The following is a 19958-nucleotide window of genomic DNA, read 5'->3' as shown; positions in this document are numbered from 1 at the left end:
GCTGTGATGAATGACGGATCATGATGCATTAAAGCCCTATTGCACTCAGCTGCACATTTTAGTCTCTGCAGCACGCTTTTCCCTCGGGCCATCTGTTTTCTTCCCCTGATTAACAGGCAGTAAATCTGAAAATGTGGCGCTTAGTGACACGCTGTTGCTACAGTGACAGTGGTGCCGTGTTTTCCTCCAGCCTACATATACAATTTACCCCACTGTTTTGTTTGACACTGTCAGTGAGCCTTTGGTTTTGACTAGGTTTACTTACACAAAGAACCCTTGTGTTGTTGGTATGGTCCTAACCCAAACAGGGATTGCGTATTAGTGTTTTCTAAGTATGTTCCGTTACAAATGTTTGATGAAAATGGTTTAAAGCTGCTTGTCTTAAGGAGAAATTGTGAAAATCTCACCCTGACAGTTACCTTTAATACAGGATATTGAAATTCACTTGAATGTCAAATGTGTTTGCTGTGTAATAGTTTTTTAAATTTGTCATATTTATAATTTTCAAAGCCAATTGTTGTGTATTCGCCAAGTATAGCAGTTTCCACTGAAATGTTTGGAATGCTTTGAATTTGCCTTATATTTTTTTTTAGATTTGTCATAACATCATGCATATTTTTAGGGCTTTGACGTCAACTTGATTTCATGTGGGCTGGGCCATTTTAGATATAACATTTAGATTTTTTCAATTTTTTTAATAAATGGATTTGAAGGACTGGATTAAAAGCCCTGAGTATTCCGTTTCTTTTTTACAGATGTAAAGCTATGTTTAATTTAGCTTTTTTAAAATATATTTTTAGATTTTACACAATGATTTTTGAACTAAAACCACGGAAAAAAAATATTAGAAAATTACAATTATTGATTTAAAAGGTGGAAAATCAGGAAATTTAATATACATCTATACTCTTCATTTTAATTTGATCCTAAAACAAAAATTCGGCACTCATGATTTACTTTCCCGGGCCACACAAAATGATGCGACGGGCCATATTTGGCCCCGGGCCGCCACTTTGACCCATGTGTTTTAAGTTAATGAAAATAACCGGGAACCCAAGGAAAACCCCAAACAGGCACAGGGGAGACTGTGAAAACTCCACTTAGGAAGGCCAGGTCTTGGTGTTGAACCCTTGATGATAATCATTATGGTTCCATCTTCTTTTGTTGGTGACAAACTTCTGCTCCACACTTAAATCCACTTGCTAGTTCACAAATGAACTGTTAAAGTATATAACAGGAATATAGTGAGCAGGAGTGGAAAAGTGACTATGTGGCCCTAAAAGTTATACTGCTCTCGTAAACTTTCAGATTAGGGTCCACCGTGCTCCTATTAAAAAAAAAAAGGTAATCTGCAGTTTTTAAGCAGGTGTCCTAACACCTTAATTGAAAAAACATCCATCTGTTTTATACTGACCCCAGGTGGCCATGGTATATCAGTTTAAATTTGAATCTTGTTCATTGTGTTATGACTGCATGCTGTTATAAAGGATATACACTAATATGAATAGCTTTTTGTCATCAAATATTTCCTTAATACAATTACTTTCTATTGCACCACCCACTAGGATGAATGAAACATTTTGCATCCCCCCAACCAAAAAATATAACTGTTTTTTTAAAATTCTTGGTCCACTTCTGCAAAATTTAATCCTTGTTAAAATTAAAGAAGAGTATGAAACATAATAGAGACTAACTTTAGTAACATATTAATTTTTGTCTGAAACAAAAAAAGGACTTCAAGTGCATCAATTTCTTGTAGTATTACACTTTATATGATACTATCAGTGCTCGCTGGTTTACTGTACTCGCTCTTAAAAAGCGTCACAATTGTTTCAAATATCATATCATTTTCACTGAAAAAAAGTCATCTTATCAGCGTGATTGGGTTGTAATGTCTTTAAATGTCGCATTAGTTTTTGGCACAGGAAGCATACCCTCTTGTTTCCCACCAAAATAACAATAAAGCCAAGCTGTCATACATATATCATATTATCATTTGAAAAAAAAAAGGCATCTTGTGGGTCACGTCCAGCAGTGGTGGGCTCCAAAGTTGTTCGTTTTAGGAGATGTAAAGAGAAAGAAGACATATCAGGAGAGCAGTGAGAAATAATGAGCTGGATTTTGCCAGAGACTTGGCATTCTGCTCATCTCGCTGCTGCGTTAGATAGAGCGAGCTAGCTCCAGCGAGCTTCCTGTCTGAGCCCTCAAGCAGGAGTAAATGAGGGCTGGGTGCCGGTGGGGGTGAAGAAGGAGGAGGAAGAGGAGGAGGAGGAGGGGGGGGGGGGGTTGATGTAGGGTGTTGCAAGCAAAAGAACAGAGGAAGAAGAAACAGGAGGAGGAGAAGAAGCAGGAGGAGGGAGCTGTGTTGAAATTGAATGCCAGGACGCCATGTTCTCGCCGCCTGCGTTTCCATGGCGACGGTGTAATTCTGGCGACTAAGGAAATTTCAATCACCCCTGTTAAAGGGGAGTGGGAAAAAAAACAAGCAAGATGAAAATATTAACTCGGCAAGAGGACGGGACGACACATGACATAAATCTTTGAGGATGAAATCCACCCACCCTCTCAGGTTCTTTGCATTCCTCCTTTCTGGGGTCTTTTTGTGATGATGCCAGGGTTGGTTTTCCCTTTGACCCAAAGTCCAATGGCTACATCCAACCATAACACAAACCCTGTATACGCTCACTTCACTCCAGCAGCCCTGCAGGTATATGGCACAGAACAAAGACAACCACTGTTAACTGGCTGCCGTGTGTGCATTTTATTTGAGAGCATGTGCTGCAGTACAGTGAGCACCCCCCCCAATCCCCCTAACACCATTCACCGGGTGCATAGTTTCCAAAAATCTGCCAAAAAAAGAGAAGCTGCACTCTTTGATTTAAAAAAAAAAAAAAAAAAGAAGACTCCAATAGGAATTTTAGGATGTTTTCTTTTAAGGAACTTGGGAGTATTGTCAAGGAAATAATTAAATTCTTATGCTCAATTACTCCTGTAGATTTACTGCTCCCCAACTTTGGCAACATTTTTAAACTTAATAAAATACAGCTTTCAAAGCTGTTTTAAACGTTGATGAACAATGCATTTTTATAAGTGAAAAGGTGATACAATATGTTAGGTTTCCTTATAGTTGCTCTCAGTTGGACGGGCATGTTGGGAATAGCCAATTGGTGCAAGAGTGTGAACACAAAGGACTTTGTGATGCCAGGCTGTTAAAGGCACTATATGATTCAAAATTGATTTGCTTTTGTTTATCTAGTCTTAAATTATTTTGTAGACATTGTATGTTTAATACGTATAATCATACAGCGAGCAACCAAAAGAGACTAATAATAGATTACAAAATAATTAAGGTTAACAACAAAGTAGTGCAGAAAGGTATAATAGATTTATTGAATTAGGAATTGGGAAAACATGGTGCAATTTTGAAGGATAAAATGAGGGGCCTCAAGAAAACAGAAATGTGGAGAAATAGTAGTCTAAAGTTGTAATATCTTTTTCAATATCACATTTAAATGCATCATATATACAGTTTTCTCCCAAGCGCGTGATTACTGTAAACTTCAAAAAACACACAATAATATCTAATTATTACAAACTCCAAATTGCCATGATGAACAAGAACAAGAACAAATGCATTCCCCAAAAAGTCCATAATATGGTTCAAGTGCTTTATAGCAAGATAACACTGACTGCACTGAGAGTGTACTTATTTCTAAACACAATTTGATGTACATATACCTTGGCTCCTGACAGGTCAAAGTCTAGAATAAAGTGTAGCTTGCGTGTCAGATGTGAGTTTTTTTTATTTTATTTATTTTTTATTTTTTTTAGTTTTGCCTAGGGCGTTCAAAGAGGGTTAAGAAAAAGAGGTCCTGGCTGCAAACTGGACGTGCATGTGCCGAACCTGGGCACGCGAGTGCCTCCTCAAACACACGCTTCCTCTTGGATAAGTGAAGCTGACAACTGCGCTGGGCTTGAGTGGCCTGTCACTGCAACCAACCTGACATTTGCCCTGCCCCCCATCCTTGCCACACACACACACATGGTGCCTTTGCAGCACATAGTTTCATCCCCGAATATGATTCCGAATCTGATGCACAGGTTTCCCCATCAGCACATGCAGCATGTGGTGACAGAACATGCCATAAACAAGCGTGTGTTGTTTGTAATCCTCAAGCTGGCATGTGCAGATGCTTCTCTGTCTCTGAAAACATTGTTACTGTTGCAACTGTGGGGGATTATCAAGCAGCGGGGGTAATAAGTCTGTATATTGAGATTCATAATTTGATGATTTTTTTTTCATTTCAGTGGCTGAAGAGGGACTGTGGGAGTGTGGGCTGTCCTATGAATGTAGGACCCTGCTGTTCAAGGCCGTGCACAACTTGCTGGAAAGGTAATGAGAAAAATGAAAAACAAACAACACTTTAGAAATGATATTATTGTTATTCAAAGCAAAAACTGAATCACAGTTGATTCTGTTTGGAATGTGAGAACTATTTTCTCATATATAAGAGCTTTGCTGTTATATGCCATCTTTTTAAAAGCAATGAAAGTAAGAGATGTTTGAAATATTCATCTCATGTCAAGTAGTACAGTGGTACCTTGATGTACTTTTATTTTTATATAGATAATGTAAAATTATAACCTGTAACCTCTGATTAAGATGAATTGAAAGCTAAGGGAAGAAAGAAATGCCTAAAATGAGTGAAAGAGAAAACAAACAAGTTATAAAATATATCAATTTTTTTTAGATATAAATATACATTTTAAGTTCTACCTCCACACTTTTCTCTGTGTCATCTATTCTTAAATTTTTAAGATAAGGCCTTTTCTAAATATCCTTTTTACTCTGATATACGTAATTGCTATTTATAATTACCTACAATATTTATTAAAAGATATATTGTAGGTTTTGGGCTATGGAACAATTTTTTTAAAATATAACGTTTTTTTTATGGGAAAATGTTGACATTTAAACAAGAGTCTGGTATGCATTCAATTTGTATGTTGAGGTACCACTGCATTTTTTTTTAGATAAGATTTGAAATCAAAAGGATCCGAAATACTTAGACAGTGACTATGAGCACATCCTTCACTTCAGTGATTTAGCGAATGAAGCCTAATACAATATCACTTCAAACACTTTTCTGTTCGTTTATACATCAAATGCTTTGGACAGGCTGTCATTATTATATCAGCACAATCCATTACTGTGGGAGTGATAGATATGAACTTGAATGAGTACAAAACAACACGATTACAACCGAGTCAAATTGCTTCCGAGTAGCTAGTTGGCATTCAGCACCAGATTAACTTGTGCCATGGCAGTCCATCGCTTTTGATAGTTTAACAACTACAAATTGTGCAGTTGCAAGAATGTGATGAATTGTATCCTAGTTGAGAAAGTAGTGGTAGCATCTATGTTGTTATGGGTTCTGCCTGCTTTATGAAAAATAACAAAGTTCACAATTTCTTACAGCCAATCAGAAATAGCAAATGAGCCATGCACTTCACTTGTTTAATCAAATGTTGAACATGGTGTGGCTTTGTAAAGTAGTGACAAACATGACCTTTAGATGTTGTTCAGAGGTCTTGCATAGACATGTAAATACTCTGTATAAATTTCACTAACGGAAGAAATACTGCTTGACACCGACATTAAGACGAAATGTCTTCCATGGGGTGTTTTAAATCGGAAAATTAGAAAAATAAAATGAACAGACGTATTTGGTTAATTAAAAAGTACAAAATTGAATGCCAAATATATAAAATGGACAATATTTAGATCTGAATATTGCTTGATACTTTAAACACAACTATGTAGCATTTCAGCCACATGATACTAAATTTCAAGCATTTTCAGGATGCCAAGCAATAGTATTTTGAATGTTAAATCATCTTCAAAATGAATACAATAATATCTCCCCACTTCGCAGATTAATAATCACGGATTTAGCACATTATGGCTTGGATCAGCCAAATATTTATTACTACGTTTATAATGTAGGAACAATAATACAAACAAGGCAAGTCACAATAATTTATTATGAGGTGAACATTGGGAAGACCGCTTCCATCATTTTACTTAGTACTTGGTACTTTTCTCTTGTAGTTCCAAGACATAGTACTTCCACCTGGTTACAGAGTTCTCATGATGTTTTTAAAAAGTAAACAATATGTCGCCTCGTATAACCGATTCTTACTCTCACAATAGCTAGTTTACTGTACACTATCTGATTTTCTATCATTTTAGGAGCTTGGAATCCATACCGTGTGTCTCTTGCCTTCACGGTGTATATGAATTTTATTCCTTTTGTTTACATAAAAAAGGATGAATGTTAAGTTCCACCAAGTCAATTTCTTTAAAAACTACATACTATGTAAATACTGCAAAAAAATGTGTCTTGGAGGCCAGTTTGAAATATTTTCAAATGCATCTCCAAACAAAAGAGGTAGAGAAGAATAATTAAAAAGTCGTCATTAGACAAGTCCACTTGCCTTCTGGCATTCTCACCTCAATGAAATTAATAATCTGAGCACTGAATCATTTGCTCAAGTACCCAAAGCTCTCCTTTCTAAGCCAGAGCCATCTGTTAAATGAAGCAGCACATATTTGGTCTCTATTAAGTGAAGCATCAGCGATCATCATAGGGGGCAGATGGAATTAACCTTCCTATTACCTTGAAGCTAACTCCTTTTATTGCTAACTGTTTCAGGAAATGCCATCTCCAAACCACGGAATAAACTTTCTCGCCAGGCATAGATTTTCTTTTCAGCTCCACTCAAATGATCATAAATTTCACTTAAGTGCGTTTTGATCAAACAATCCCAATTAGGAACAGTTGAATAATGTGCATAAACTGCCATTTAGATAAAAGGGCTTATTTAGTTAAAATTATTTGCATAGATTAGCTATCTAAACCTGTAGGCTTTTTAAAATAAGATATACTCAGTGATTATAACATTTTAAAGAGCGGTACACACATACACTAGCTAATCAATTATGAGAATTATCCGTCCAATAAATCGAAAAGATCAAGTGCGGATTATCTGATGTCTCGAAAAGATTTTTTCTTGAGGGATTATTCTGTGATGTGCTCTGATTTGAGTGATTTGCTTTCCTCGCAGATGATCAGCATTTACAAATGTTAGATCATTGTAATTGTTAACATTACGATTATGTGGTTTAGATCATTTGTATGCATATCACTCCAACCCCACACAATTGTAGCACACCGATGGGACTAATTATTCTCACTCACAATTACACCTATGGATTAATTAGTGTTTAATTAATCAGCCTATATGTATATTTTTGGGATGCGGGAAGATGGTTTGGTTTCATTACTCCCCAGTTCTACTTAACTAGTCTGAAGTGTAAATTCAGTGTGTGGAAGTTAAAAAATGAAGAATAGAAAACAAATGAATCAAGATGCATATTTACCATAAATATATTAGCACCTTTATGTTGCCAGGTGCAGTCTATAAAACAATTGTATAAATCTTTGAATCCATTTCAGAAATTCTTGCCTCCAAAAGAGTAGAGTTCAAGTCAAGAAGGTCATCGAAGGGAAGCGAGAAGGGGGAAGGAAAAAGATACTAGCGCAGCTGTTTGATGTCATCAAAGGATAGATTCTGAAAGCCTTCTTTGGAAGGCCTCTTTTGGGTGAAATTGGGGAGAAAATTTTTCCTTATGAATCAATAGTCAGGTACACATGGAACCTAAATTTGTGTTCTGGTCCAAATTTGACATATGTTGACTCTAAAAGCATTAAAAAAACACCCTTAGTGATATTTGTTGACTCTTACAAAGTACTCCAAATACACAAAAGCATACATTATAAATATGTAAAGTTCATTCTGTGGTAGGACAATATAATTAGCATTTCTTTCCACTTTAGTTGGTTTAAAAAGCTTTGCTGGGAATCGAACCCCCAATGTCTCTCTGAATAAAAAAAACAAAAACAAAACAGACAACAGGTTTTACTATACTTACTTTAGTTAACCAAACATGTTCAGATTTCAACGTTTTACACAGCAACACATTGAATAAGATCGGCACCCGCAATGCATGCAAACATCGATTCATTCATCTGGACTGCCTGTTCTCGCAAGGGTTGCGGTGATTGCTTGACCCTATCCCAGCTGACTTCAGGTGAAAGGCGATCTACACCCCTGACTGGTCGCCAGTCAGCCGTAGGACACCCACAGGGAGAGACAATCATTCGCACTCACAATCATAACACCACTGTGCGGTAATCCATCCCATGCTAGCCTGCACCAAAGTCAGACAAGTGAACCCCTTCACTAGGGCCCCTTGAGGGTCCAGTCTGTTTTCCATATTTCCCTCCATGAACACACCTGAATCATGTGATCAACTCATCAGAAAGCTGTCAAGAAGCTTGAAAACTAAAATGATGGTTATTATTATTATTACTATGACAAATACACAATTCTTAACATTTTTGTTGTTGTCATTGACACAGATGTCTCATGGACAAAGGCTTTGTGCGGGTCGGCAAGTGGTTCTTCAAGCCGCATCGAATGCAGGAAAAGTCAATGGGCAGCAGGTGAGTGGAATTCTCTCAGGTGTGTGTGTGTGTGTGTGTGTGTGTGTGGGTGGTTTACCCACTCACACTTACATTATTAAAAAAAGGTATTAGGAGTGTAACATAACTAGCAAAAATATCATTTGTATGCTTTGTGTTCATTCAAAAACACACAACAATTTAATTTAACTTTTTTTTTGTTTGCACGATGGGCGTCCAGACCATAATCAAAGTGTACAAAATAGAATATTTATATTAATTTACTGCTTTAGTGCATACCAGGTTTAGTCAAAACCTGGTATGGAAAAAAAAAACATCTTAATGTATAGTACTCGAACAAAAACACAAGTTATTAGTAAAAAAAATCCACCATTTGTTTGAACATTCCAGATATACTAAGCAACACAGGGTCCAAATGTATGTATCGTAAAAATTTAATATGGGGTTTGAGCTACATGCCCATATTGTTGGGTTTCAGTACACTCCTTTGTGCAGTTATTTTGGCGTATTGCAAAGCATGGTGGCTGCGTGCTACTAACTAGTGGACTTGAGTTGAACTGTAGTCATAGATTCTTTATTTTCATCAAAAACATACATGTAAAGATTGTGTCAAAGGGATTCTGAATTGATACTAAAATTGTGCAGCTTAATATTTTGATATATGGCTGAATAGATTTTTTTTTAAATCCTAAATTCCTTTTTATTTCTGTCCTCTCTTTTATTATTGGTCCCCTGTGTTTCAACAGTGGCATAGGCTTAAAATCATGTCCATCCATGCGTCACTTTCTAATATACATATGTATTGTGTTTGAGTGGGGCAGACCTATAGTGTGTATAGCTGTGTGCATATGTTGTCATGTGGCATATCCCCCGTCCTTGCCTCACACTGAGCTACTGTTGCCTCTTTGAATTATTGAGCATCCTGCAAAGAGGGAGAAGGTAATATCACTGCAGCCTGCAGTGTCCAAAAACAAACAGTGTTTTGTGGCTGACACTTCTTTTGACGCCATTCTACTTGCCTGCCTGCAGCTCCCAGGCAAAGCATCAAAACACAATGTATGTCATTTCTCATAGCAATGCACTACCCAGAGGAATGCCCCCTGAAAATCAGTTAACCCCCCCACCACCACCACACGCCGCAAGGGAGCATTGCTCAGTCGATGTCATGTGACCTCCTGCCTCAGCTGTAACCAGCTCCTTTGTCTCCTCTGCACCTCCGCGGCGTCCGTGCCTTTTATCCCCAACAGAGGGCGTCTATAAGACCATACAGACACCACCCCCCCTAAAAAAAAAACACCCCAGTCCCACCGCACCCCCCCTTCAGCCTTTGTCAAGCTTCCCCGGTGTTTATCTCGCGTGTGTCCCCCGGGCTATAGTGCCGTAGTGCCATAGAAGAGCGGCACATCCAACAGAGAATTCCAAAACCTCTTCTCTCTTTGTGTCGGAATGAGTAGGAAGCGCTCTGCGTTGGTAGAAAATTGCATCAGATGCTTTAAGGGGAGGCGAAGGCAGGGAGGGGGGTTTCTGGGATGGAGAAATGAGAGGGAAGGGAGGGTTGAAGTGATGGTCATAAATTAATCATTACTATAGATGGCTGAATTGATGCATTACAGTCTGTCCTTCTCATTAGTTTAGTCAGTTCTATGCATGCCAAATATAATACAGGGGGATCTCATTTAAATTCATGGATATATACATTGTTGGGTATTATATTTTTATTTTACTGAGAAAAAAAAATCCAGTGGCCAACCATTTTAGGAGAAAGTTGTTTTAGCTGCTTGATAATATTTTGTAAAAAATCATACGTGCACAGATGCTTTCCTGTCCTCGGGTGACATTGAGCTATTAGCCGTTGTCTTGGCAACAGACACTTGGTGCCCGGCCATATAGCAAGGTCACAGAATATTAAAGTAGAAGGAGGGAATAATTTTTGGGTGATATTATGTTATACATGATAGAATTCTGTAGTGTATTGTTTTACATTAAAAATACTACAGTATTGTTTTACATTAAAAATACTACAGTATTGTTTTACATTAAAAATACTACAAATACTACATTTTCATATGTCAACAAGAAGACAAAAAGAACTTAATTTGAAAAAGAAAATTCAATATAAGTCTAACAAATGGGTTGAAAAAGATATTTCTATTTACTGCTTATTTCCATGAAGGGAAAATGGTTTAAATATGTTTATTTGATTTATTTTTTTGTATTTAAACCTACTGACATCATGTCATTAATACACACACATTAATTCACAGTATTTCCACAATTATTTACGGTCAATCTCATTGGAGTCCGTCAATTTTCCAGAAATTATTACCATACCAAAACCTCATAAAAACTAGCTTGTTAGTAAATTTATTAATGTGAATAATATGTGAGAAGGATTCTATAAATCAACCTCACTACTCTGCCGCCTTCTCATGATTATGTTCTCCAAAGATGAATATATTCAGCTTTTTAAATGAGTTTACATGGCTACTGCCAGAAACCTGACAATAAAATTTTAATTGGTTGCATGTAAACGTATTGTGTTGTCACTTAACAGTTTTTCTTTTATTATCTAATTACATCACTTGTCTCTCCTAAATATTTGAAATAGAATAACAAAAGTCATTAGATTACTATTTAGAAACGTCTCTTTTCTCTTGTCAATAATAGCTTAATGAATTTGTGCTTTTTTCTTTTCTTTTCGTTAAAATTATCCACTTAACATGACTATTGAAATGGATTGCATTCATATTGGTGTACACACTATACAAGAGTGAAGCTTAATATAAACTTCAATAGGGATGGGAATTCCCCTCTGACAGTGATATACTGTATATATACTCTAATGTGTCATTGAAGACATCAAGACATGAGAACTATCTGTGCTAATGATAAACATTGAGAAATTAATTAATTGGACTATGGTCATAAATGTGATTTCTCATGTAAATGTGAATCCATCTATGAGGAGGCTTGTACCCGCCCCCCGACAGAATTTGCAATTAAAGTTGTGTTTGAGAGCCCATCGTTTGCATGGCAGCCAATTTATTTTGAAGCCTTCTCGTTAAATACGCCAGTTTATTGACGCAACTACAAAAGAGTTGTATTACATGTGTACTGGGTTTCCCGGGAGAGGTAGAACAGAAGAAGCAACATATTCCACAGATGTCTGGTGTCATAGATTAGGCCGGATACTGAAAACTGAGGATCAATGGAGGCGATGGCAATGCATTAGAGTAACAAAAGATAATTTTATTTAAATGATTACACCTTTTCAAAGCTGCTCTGTTATTTTTAACTCAGTATTGGCCTAGTTTGCGTTTATTGGCATTATACTACAATTATTATTAAAAGAAAACATACAAGTGGTATTTTTATCCCCATTTATAGCCAATATTTTGAAATACAAGTGCTGTATTAATGGTAATTGCTGTTAATTCACACTTCACATTATGCAATTGTTTTGGAAAAATTAGGCACATTTGCTAATGTTATCAATATTAGAATGTCAAATGATGTAATAATTGCATGCATAGATTAAAAAAGCATCAGAATATGAGGATGAAGTATGATTTTTATAGAGTTCCAATAATTTGGGAAGAATGAGCACATTAAAATTAAGTGGTATACATGGTTGTTTGTTTAATGAAGAAAAATCTGATTTGATTTCATCAAAAAAATCAAATCAATCAATCAAAAGCCCTTATTGTCAACATACACAGCTGCATATCACAAAATTGATGGTGCTACTCCACAAAGTGCGTTTTCCCAGTTAAAATAAACATAAATAAGTATCATAAAAATATAAAAAGTCCCATCCTGGCAAGGCAAATTCTAAAATATTGCACTATATTTGACAAAAATTGATGGCGAGACAGTGGTTTGCACTTTGGCCTCACAGTTCCGGGGTCGAAGGTTTGATCCCAGGTCATTCCTCACTGTGTGGAGTTTGCATGTTCTCCCCAGGCTTGGTGGGTTTGTTGTCTAAAGACTGTTACCAGGAAGTTCAAAATAAGAGATACTTTAGTTTGCTTTACCAAAATATGAAGCATTTGCCCCCAAAAAATCACAAGTTAAAAAAATCATGTGTCAAAGCATAGTTATGTTTCCTTGGTTATTCTGTTTGACATTGCTTGAATCCTTAAAGCATCAAGCCGCTCCTCAGTTCGCGAAAAGTTGGACTCGTCAATATGTGCGAGCCAATTACAGAAAAGTGTGCATGTCGCTGAATTATTCACTGGCAGCACCTTCTCTTAGGCTAGCTTTGCTCTCACTCTATATTTCAAACAGTGTGTTTTTTTGCCCACACCTGCCTACAGCTTTAAGCTTCATCTTGTGCATTTTGCTTCTTTCTTCACCCGCCAATCTTTTCTTTCATTTTATATAAACAGAAGACAAAATGCATGCCTTCTTCCCGTCTTCCCCCAATATTCTACTCTTTATTCCCCAGCTATGAGGATCCCTCCTCATTTATGAGTGCCATCCCCACATCATTTGTTTACTACTGTTTCCACACGCACTCACTGAGTCCCAAAGGATGCAAGAAGTGCTGTGTGTCCAAATACTTACAGCCGCTTACAATGCAGGAAAATGCCCTTTCCTAAAGGACGAGGAGCATCATTGCCAGCCTGTGGCTCACGTGTAGTGCTGGAAGACATGGCCAGAAATTCATTTCACAGTACACATTGTATCTCTTGAAGTATATGACTTGTTTAATGCTACCAGCATAACTGGCAAAATTCTAATTCATTTCTTTGATAGTTATTCAACAAACTATCGTCTAATAGCAAAGACTCCTATAAGACGTTATTTTTTACTTTTAATGTTGCCATAAAGTGAAATTTTGGATGTGTGCTTTGTATCTTCTAGATCACGTGTGTCAAAGTGGTGGCCCAGGGGCCAAATCTGGCCCGAGAAAGTAAATCATGAGTGCCGACTTTCTGTTTTAGGACCAAATTAAAATGAAGTGTATAGATGTATATTACATTTCCAGATTCTTCCCCTTTTAAATCAATAATTGTAATTTTTTAATGATTTTTTCCTGTGTTTTTAATTTAAAAAATCATTGTAAAATCTTAAAATATATTAAAAAAAGCTAAAATAAATATTGTTTTAGATCTATAAAAAACTGAATATTCAGGGCTTTTAATCCACTTCTTTTAATCCATTTAAAAAAATATAAATATTATATCTAAAATGGTCCGGCCCACATGAAATCAAGTTGACGTCAACGCAGCCCACGAACCAACCCAAATCTGACACCCTTGTTCTAGATGGCGATAGAACACAGTCCTCCCTGAACATCTCATAATATAATTCATAGGAATCTGTCAGCCTATCTGTCCCTTAGACTTTATAGAGAGTCTATGTAGACAGTACTCCGAAGGTGAATTCACAGAAAATATATACAGCACATCAATTTGTAACTGGGTCTGAGGCTGTGGCTTAGTGCTAAATAAGGGACAGGTGTTATCGACGGTGATGGACCGATATGGGTTTTTCAGAACTTGATTGTTATATCACAGCCTGGACCTGGCCTATATCAGTCAGATTCAAAGAAAAATTGATTTAGTGAAGGCAGGTGAGCCTTTTTTTTCGAGGTGTGGAATGGGATTGGGTTAACATCGCAACCATCTTGTATTTGAGTTCCTGAGTCTGATTGAGAAGGATCTTCATCTTGTCTATGAGAATTTGCTTCTTTGTCTCTCACAGTCAGCCTTATTTATTGATTTTGGGTAACTCTCTTTTGTTCCTGTCTAAATCTGCTGATAAATGCCGGTAATGTTTAAACTTCTGACTTCTGGCCGCATCTCGCCCACCGTAAACCGGGTGTGTCTGTGTGAGAGGGGAATTTAAAACAAGTGTATGATGATGTGCAAAGCTATAATGTAGTGTTTCAGTGTTAAAATATCTATCTCATCCTTCCACACCTCAAAAACATCCATACTAGGCTGATTTATCACTTTAAATTCTCCAAATTGTGATTCTGGGTGTGAAAGGTTGTTGTGCTGCTGTGATTGGTGTCCATGGTGTCCCTGCCTTCTGCCCATATCAGTACTCACACAACCCTCGTGAGGACTACTTTGCACTATATACAGATTTTGAGTGATTCATTGTGAGATTTCAGCACTTTTTTGTGGTTCTCGTGTAAGCTGCAGATTGTGAAACTGCTGCTGTATGCTTTCCTTCTTTTTGTTCTATTCACTATCTATACAGCTTATTTTTTCTCTGCCCCAGAAATTCATAAAAAAATAATTCCTTCTCTTTGAGGGCAGTAGCACCATCTGGGGGCCATTTTTGAGCAGATTTAAAGACTCATGCTTCAGTTTAGCCCATTAAAAGCAGAGCTGGTTTAAAAAAATATATATATGTATATATGTGTGTGTGTGTATATATATGTATGTATATATGTGTATATATATGTATGTATATATGTGTGTATATATGTATTTATGTGTGTATATATATATGAATGTATGTGTATCTATATATATGTATATATATGTATGTGTGTATATATATATGAATGTATGTGTATCTATATATATATGTATATATATGTATGTATGTGTATATATATATGTATGTATATACGTGTATATATATGTATGTATATACGTGTATATATGTATGTATATACGTGTGTATATATATGTATGTGTGTATATATATATGAATGTATGTGTATCTATATATATGTATATATATGTATGTATGTGTGTATATATATATGTATGTATATACGTGTATATATATATGTATGTATATACGTGTATATATATATGTATGTATATACGTGTATATATATGTATGTATATACGTGTGTATATATATGTATGTGTGTATATATATATGAATGTATGTGTATCTATATATATGTATATATGTGTATATATATGTATATATGTGTATATACATGTATATGTGTATATACATGTATATGTGTATATATATGTATATGTGTATATATGTATATATGTGTATATATATATGTATATGTGTATATATATGTATGTGTGTATATATGTATGTGTATATGTGTATATATATGTATGTGTGTATGTATATATGTGTATATGTGTGTATATGTATGTGTGTATGTATGTATATATATTTATATATTTGTTCCTGTCTAAATCTGCTGAAAAAATAGATATGTATTTATATTTATATATTGAATTTGATGACCCATCTTTACTGGGCCAGTGCCTTTGGGCCAAAGGAAATATTGCATGAGCAGTGGGATAATCACAAAAAGATCACCCACTACCTGCTGACTTTATTGTCGTCTTGATGTATGTAATCAAGGTTATAAGAGCTTTAAAGATTAAAAATATACATCACAGAAATCTCGGTGGTGGGTGATGACATGTAGGCCTCCTGTCGCTATGTAGATGGCAAAAGAGCCAAATTATTGCCCGTTTGTGTTTAAAAATAAATAACAATTTGGCAGGTGATTAATGGTTCAAGGCACTGTAATAAAGAGATGAAAACACATCGCTCGAACTATTTGTCATTAAGCAAATGAGGATTTATACTTGCAATAAGAGGTTTGTGAGAGGACGGTGATACATGCACATGGAAAATGCTGGATGACCCACAAGCTCTTTGTGTACTGTGGTAATGTCGGTTTAAAGAGGAAAACATAGATGTTGTAGCTCACAGTACCATGATGTTATTTTGTGGCGTGATTGAGTAGTCCGCTTGGTAACTAAATAGTGAGTCATTAATTAGCCATTTTACAATGGCGATTCAATTCCATCCAATTTGAATTTAGTGTAGTTTCTGTTTCAGCAACATCTATAATAATAACTGCAGCATCTACAATCATGCGAGGTGTGTCAAATATCCAAAAATTACCTTGCCTGCTTTCATAAAAGACTTTTTCAGCTGCTCATGAAATAGGCTAAGCAAGGAAGATGATCTTTAAAACCTCCAGACTACTGAAGGACTATGTGGTAACCTCAGTCTCAGGCTGCAGAAGGTCCCCACCTTGTGGACTTCCTAAGAGTGTGGCTCCTGTTTCTTACCTAGGTCTACAATGTCTTGTGTGTCTTATGTCTGTCTTACTACTGCCACCAAGAAATTTCCCGAATACGGGATGAAATAAAGTTCTAATTTAATCTAACATCCCTAAGAGGTTCCTACACTCTTTTTGAATCCAATGATTTTAACCAATATTCTCTACTCTCTCCACAGTGAGCACCTATCGTGTTCCTTTTCCTTTTTCCTGCACGGGGAAAGCAATGTGTGCACTAGTGTGGAGATCGCCCAGCACCAGCCTGCATACCACATCACAGAACAGCACATCCGCCTGGCGTACAACTCTGTCACACCAATACAAGGTATTGCACTAAACACCTGAATCGGACAGCAAATATTTTACAGTACATCTGCTGCAATAAATTGTGGAGGAAAAACCTACTAACGTAAGCTAAATGGCAAAACCAGGTGTGGTGTTTTTCTTTTCATACATTCATTTTCAACACAATCCTTGTCCGGGTTGCTGGAGCCTATCCCACCTGATTTCAGGCGTAAGGCAGATGAAACCGAAAGACTGGTTGCCAGTCAGGCGTAGGGCATACAGAGAGACCAATCGCACCAACAATCACACCACTACCGAGTGGGAATCAATCAGTCAGGCAAAAGAAGCACTGAACCAATGGGTGGCAGTTTTTTTTTTTAATGGATAAGTTACCTAATTAATTGGATACAACAATAGATTCATTCATCAAGGGATTTTTTTGTACTCACTTGATTATCTATCCTAGTATATCTGCATAATACATCACTTAACTTTGTCAATCCTTTGAGTATTTAAACAATAGAATGTAAAATGTAATAAAGATGAAGCCTATCATAATAATTAAACTATACGGACCACTGCACATCATTGTTTTATCCTTTACATTCATTTTTCATATTAGATTGTATCAAAGCATAAAGAACCGATTCCTTTTAACACTTTTAACAATTATATCCAATGTCTGAATTAAATATAAATTCATGGATAAAGAGTATATGTCCAATATGATGTAAGTAATTGTCCCTCCACTTATTTAACCACTAGTTTTTCATCTGGGTGTGTTTTGCAGTTATCTTGAGCCCGTACGGCCTGAGCGGTACCTTGACGGGTCAGGCCTACAAGATGAGCGACCCGGCTGCCCGCAAGCTGATGGAGGAGTGGAGCTACTTCTACCCCATGGTCTTGCGGCGGAAGGAGGGAAGCAGTGAAGAGAATTACGAACCGGCCGATGATCGCAACGCTCAAGTGGCGGTGGAGGTGGTTGTCGGTATGATAACATTTCTCTTTGATTTCTCCAAAACTGACTGCAAAATTAAAAATATAATATTTAGGCCACTAGAATTAATAAGACACACAAAGATATTTTCCAAGGCCACTTTGATAACACATAATGCTTCTCGTTTTCACTCGCACTGTAAATACATTTTTGAAGTGAAAATGATGATATGCAAAGAATAAAGCTGCATTAAGCACACACAAAAAACTTAAGAAACACAATGTTAGAACTCCGGGATGCATGGAGTAGCTCCAACTCGGTCCCAGAAGATGAAAAGGGGCCTGGTAAGGGGGCTATGGGACCAGTGGATATAGCCAATGGGAAAGCAACACTATCACAGCAATTTCCAATTAAAATACAGCATGCTACAAGGGTATTTTTGAAATTCAGATTTCACATTCCATCACTTGGAATTTTTTTCATATCTCCTGAATCTTGTTTTCCATTGACGTCATTCGTAACCTGAATTTATTTCGTATGTAGAGACATTCTTAGGTAGGAATACCACTATACATGGTTTTCAAGCTTTTTTTGATCTGATACATGCTTGTAGCGCCAGACTAAAATTGGGTTAAGGTTGAAATATAAAAATCTGTTTACAATGTAATGATCAGGATCCAGATTCTGATTCATAGCACAGACACACAAGAGGGAATATTTTATTCCACTTTTTCTTTTTTTTGCAGCCTCAGGCTGTAGTAAGAAGTCCAATATGTCTCTGTAAGCAAAGGATTTGAAGGAGCAGCCTCATCATTCTCTTTTTGGTCTCCCCAGGTGGAGTAAGGATGACCTACCCAGCTGCTTTAGTGCTGATCGCCCAGGGTCACCTCCCTGTGGAACTGCCTCCACCTGCTCCTGCAGCACAGGGCCTCCCCAGAGAGCAGAATCACTGCAGCGTGCCATTGACACCGCCAACATCACCAGAGCAGCCGTGCTCCGGTAACGATCACACACACAAAAATGCCACACTTGTTCAGGAAAGAGTTTTGTAGAGGATGGAAATTCAACAAGACTTTTTTTTATGAAAACTCAACAGCGGACAGTGGATTTGTGACCTCAGCCTCAAGTGTCCCCACCCCAGACAGTAGTATGGGGGTCACCAGCCTTAGCCCAAAACATTCTGGGAAGAAGCTGACTTGTCAGGTGGTTCATCAAGCCTGGAGAGAGTGCTACCTCAGCCAACCTTATCACACGTAAGTGACATGACACAGTTGAGTTTTTCCCGCTAGGGAAAGGCGGATCTGACTGTGAAAATGCCTCTGTTCTTTGCCAGACTAAAGACGCCGTCTGACGTGACGCCTAAGAAGGAAGTGCCAAACGGAGTCACCACATGGGACTTCAGTGACGTTGGATCGCGAGCGTCATGCAGCTGCTCAAGGTACTGCGGAGGCGCGTGCGTTCATGCTATTTAACTCGGTTTTCCACAAAAAAAAAATCATGCAATTAACTTTCAACTTCAGGCTGAAGCAGCAGAAATTATCAACGTCTACGAACAGCTCCAGTTCCCAGACCAGTGCCAATCCGTCCTCCGGCTCATCGCTATACACGTCTTCCTTAGCAAAACACAAGACGGGCGACAAGATGGAAAAGGCCGACAAACAATCCAAGAGACCGGCTATGATCCCCTTTCACCACCGTGTGTCTGTTACCCAGGAGACCCCTCTGGAGCAGGACTCCCCTGGTGGGCCCCAACTGAGTTCTTTGGTATCACTAGAGCCCCCCATAGAACCTCTGGTCACTTTGGAAAGCTGCAAGTATCCCAAAACTCTTTCAGATGGCAGGAAAGCTCCAGAGTCTCTTATCCTGTCACCAATGTCCCCACTCCCTCCCACGCTTAGCCCACATCCACGGGTGCAAGACACAGAGGTATTAGAAGGGCCCCTAGATGTATGTCAGGAGACAGTCCAAGGCATGGGGGTGATGAATAGCGAGACAGCAGTATACACGGCTCAGTTGAAGCAGAGAGAGAACGGGGCCATCTGGTGGAGAGGCTTCCGGACTCCCAGGACTGATAAAATGGATTTCACACCTCCAGAAGTCTTACCTGATAAACTGGAGGAGGGGAAGACAGAGGCAGTCACTGAAGGAGTGGCGTTAAAGCGGTAGGAAA

General features: G+C 37.5%; 1 protein-coding gene across 5 annotated transcripts in view; it reads left to right on the top strand.

Moving 5' to 3' along the window:
* LOC144210812 (mediator of RNA polymerase II transcription subunit 13-like) overlaps positions 1-19958 on the top strand; it is a 77182-nt gene that overhangs the window by 42649 nt on the left and 14575 nt on the right. For all 5 annotated transcript variants that reach the window (XM_077737718.1, XM_077737721.1, XM_077737720.1 and 2 more), the window contains 8 exons: positions 4309-4393; positions 8487-8570; positions 16746-16891; positions 17642-17839; positions 18623-18787; positions 18885-19041; positions 19122-19226; positions 19309-19950. In XM_077737718.1, coding sequence (XP_077593844.1) covers positions 4309-4393; positions 8487-8570; positions 16746-16891; positions 17642-17839; positions 18623-18787; positions 18885-19041; positions 19122-19226; positions 19309-19950 — 1582 coding nt within the window. The remainder of the gene's footprint in view (positions 1-4308; positions 4394-8486; positions 8571-16745; positions 16892-17641; positions 17840-18622; positions 18788-18884; positions 19042-19121; positions 19227-19308; positions 19951-19958) is intronic.

This window comes from Stigmatopora nigra, chromosome 17 (genome assembly GCF_051989575.1).
Source record: "Stigmatopora nigra isolate UIUO_SnigA chromosome 17, RoL_Snig_1.1, whole genome shotgun sequence".
Lineage (NCBI taxonomy): Eukaryota > Metazoa > Chordata > Actinopteri > Syngnathiformes > Syngnathidae > Stigmatopora > Stigmatopora nigra.
The sequence above is the reverse complement of the archived record's forward strand: the minus strand, read 5'-3'. Positions and strand labels throughout refer to the sequence as shown.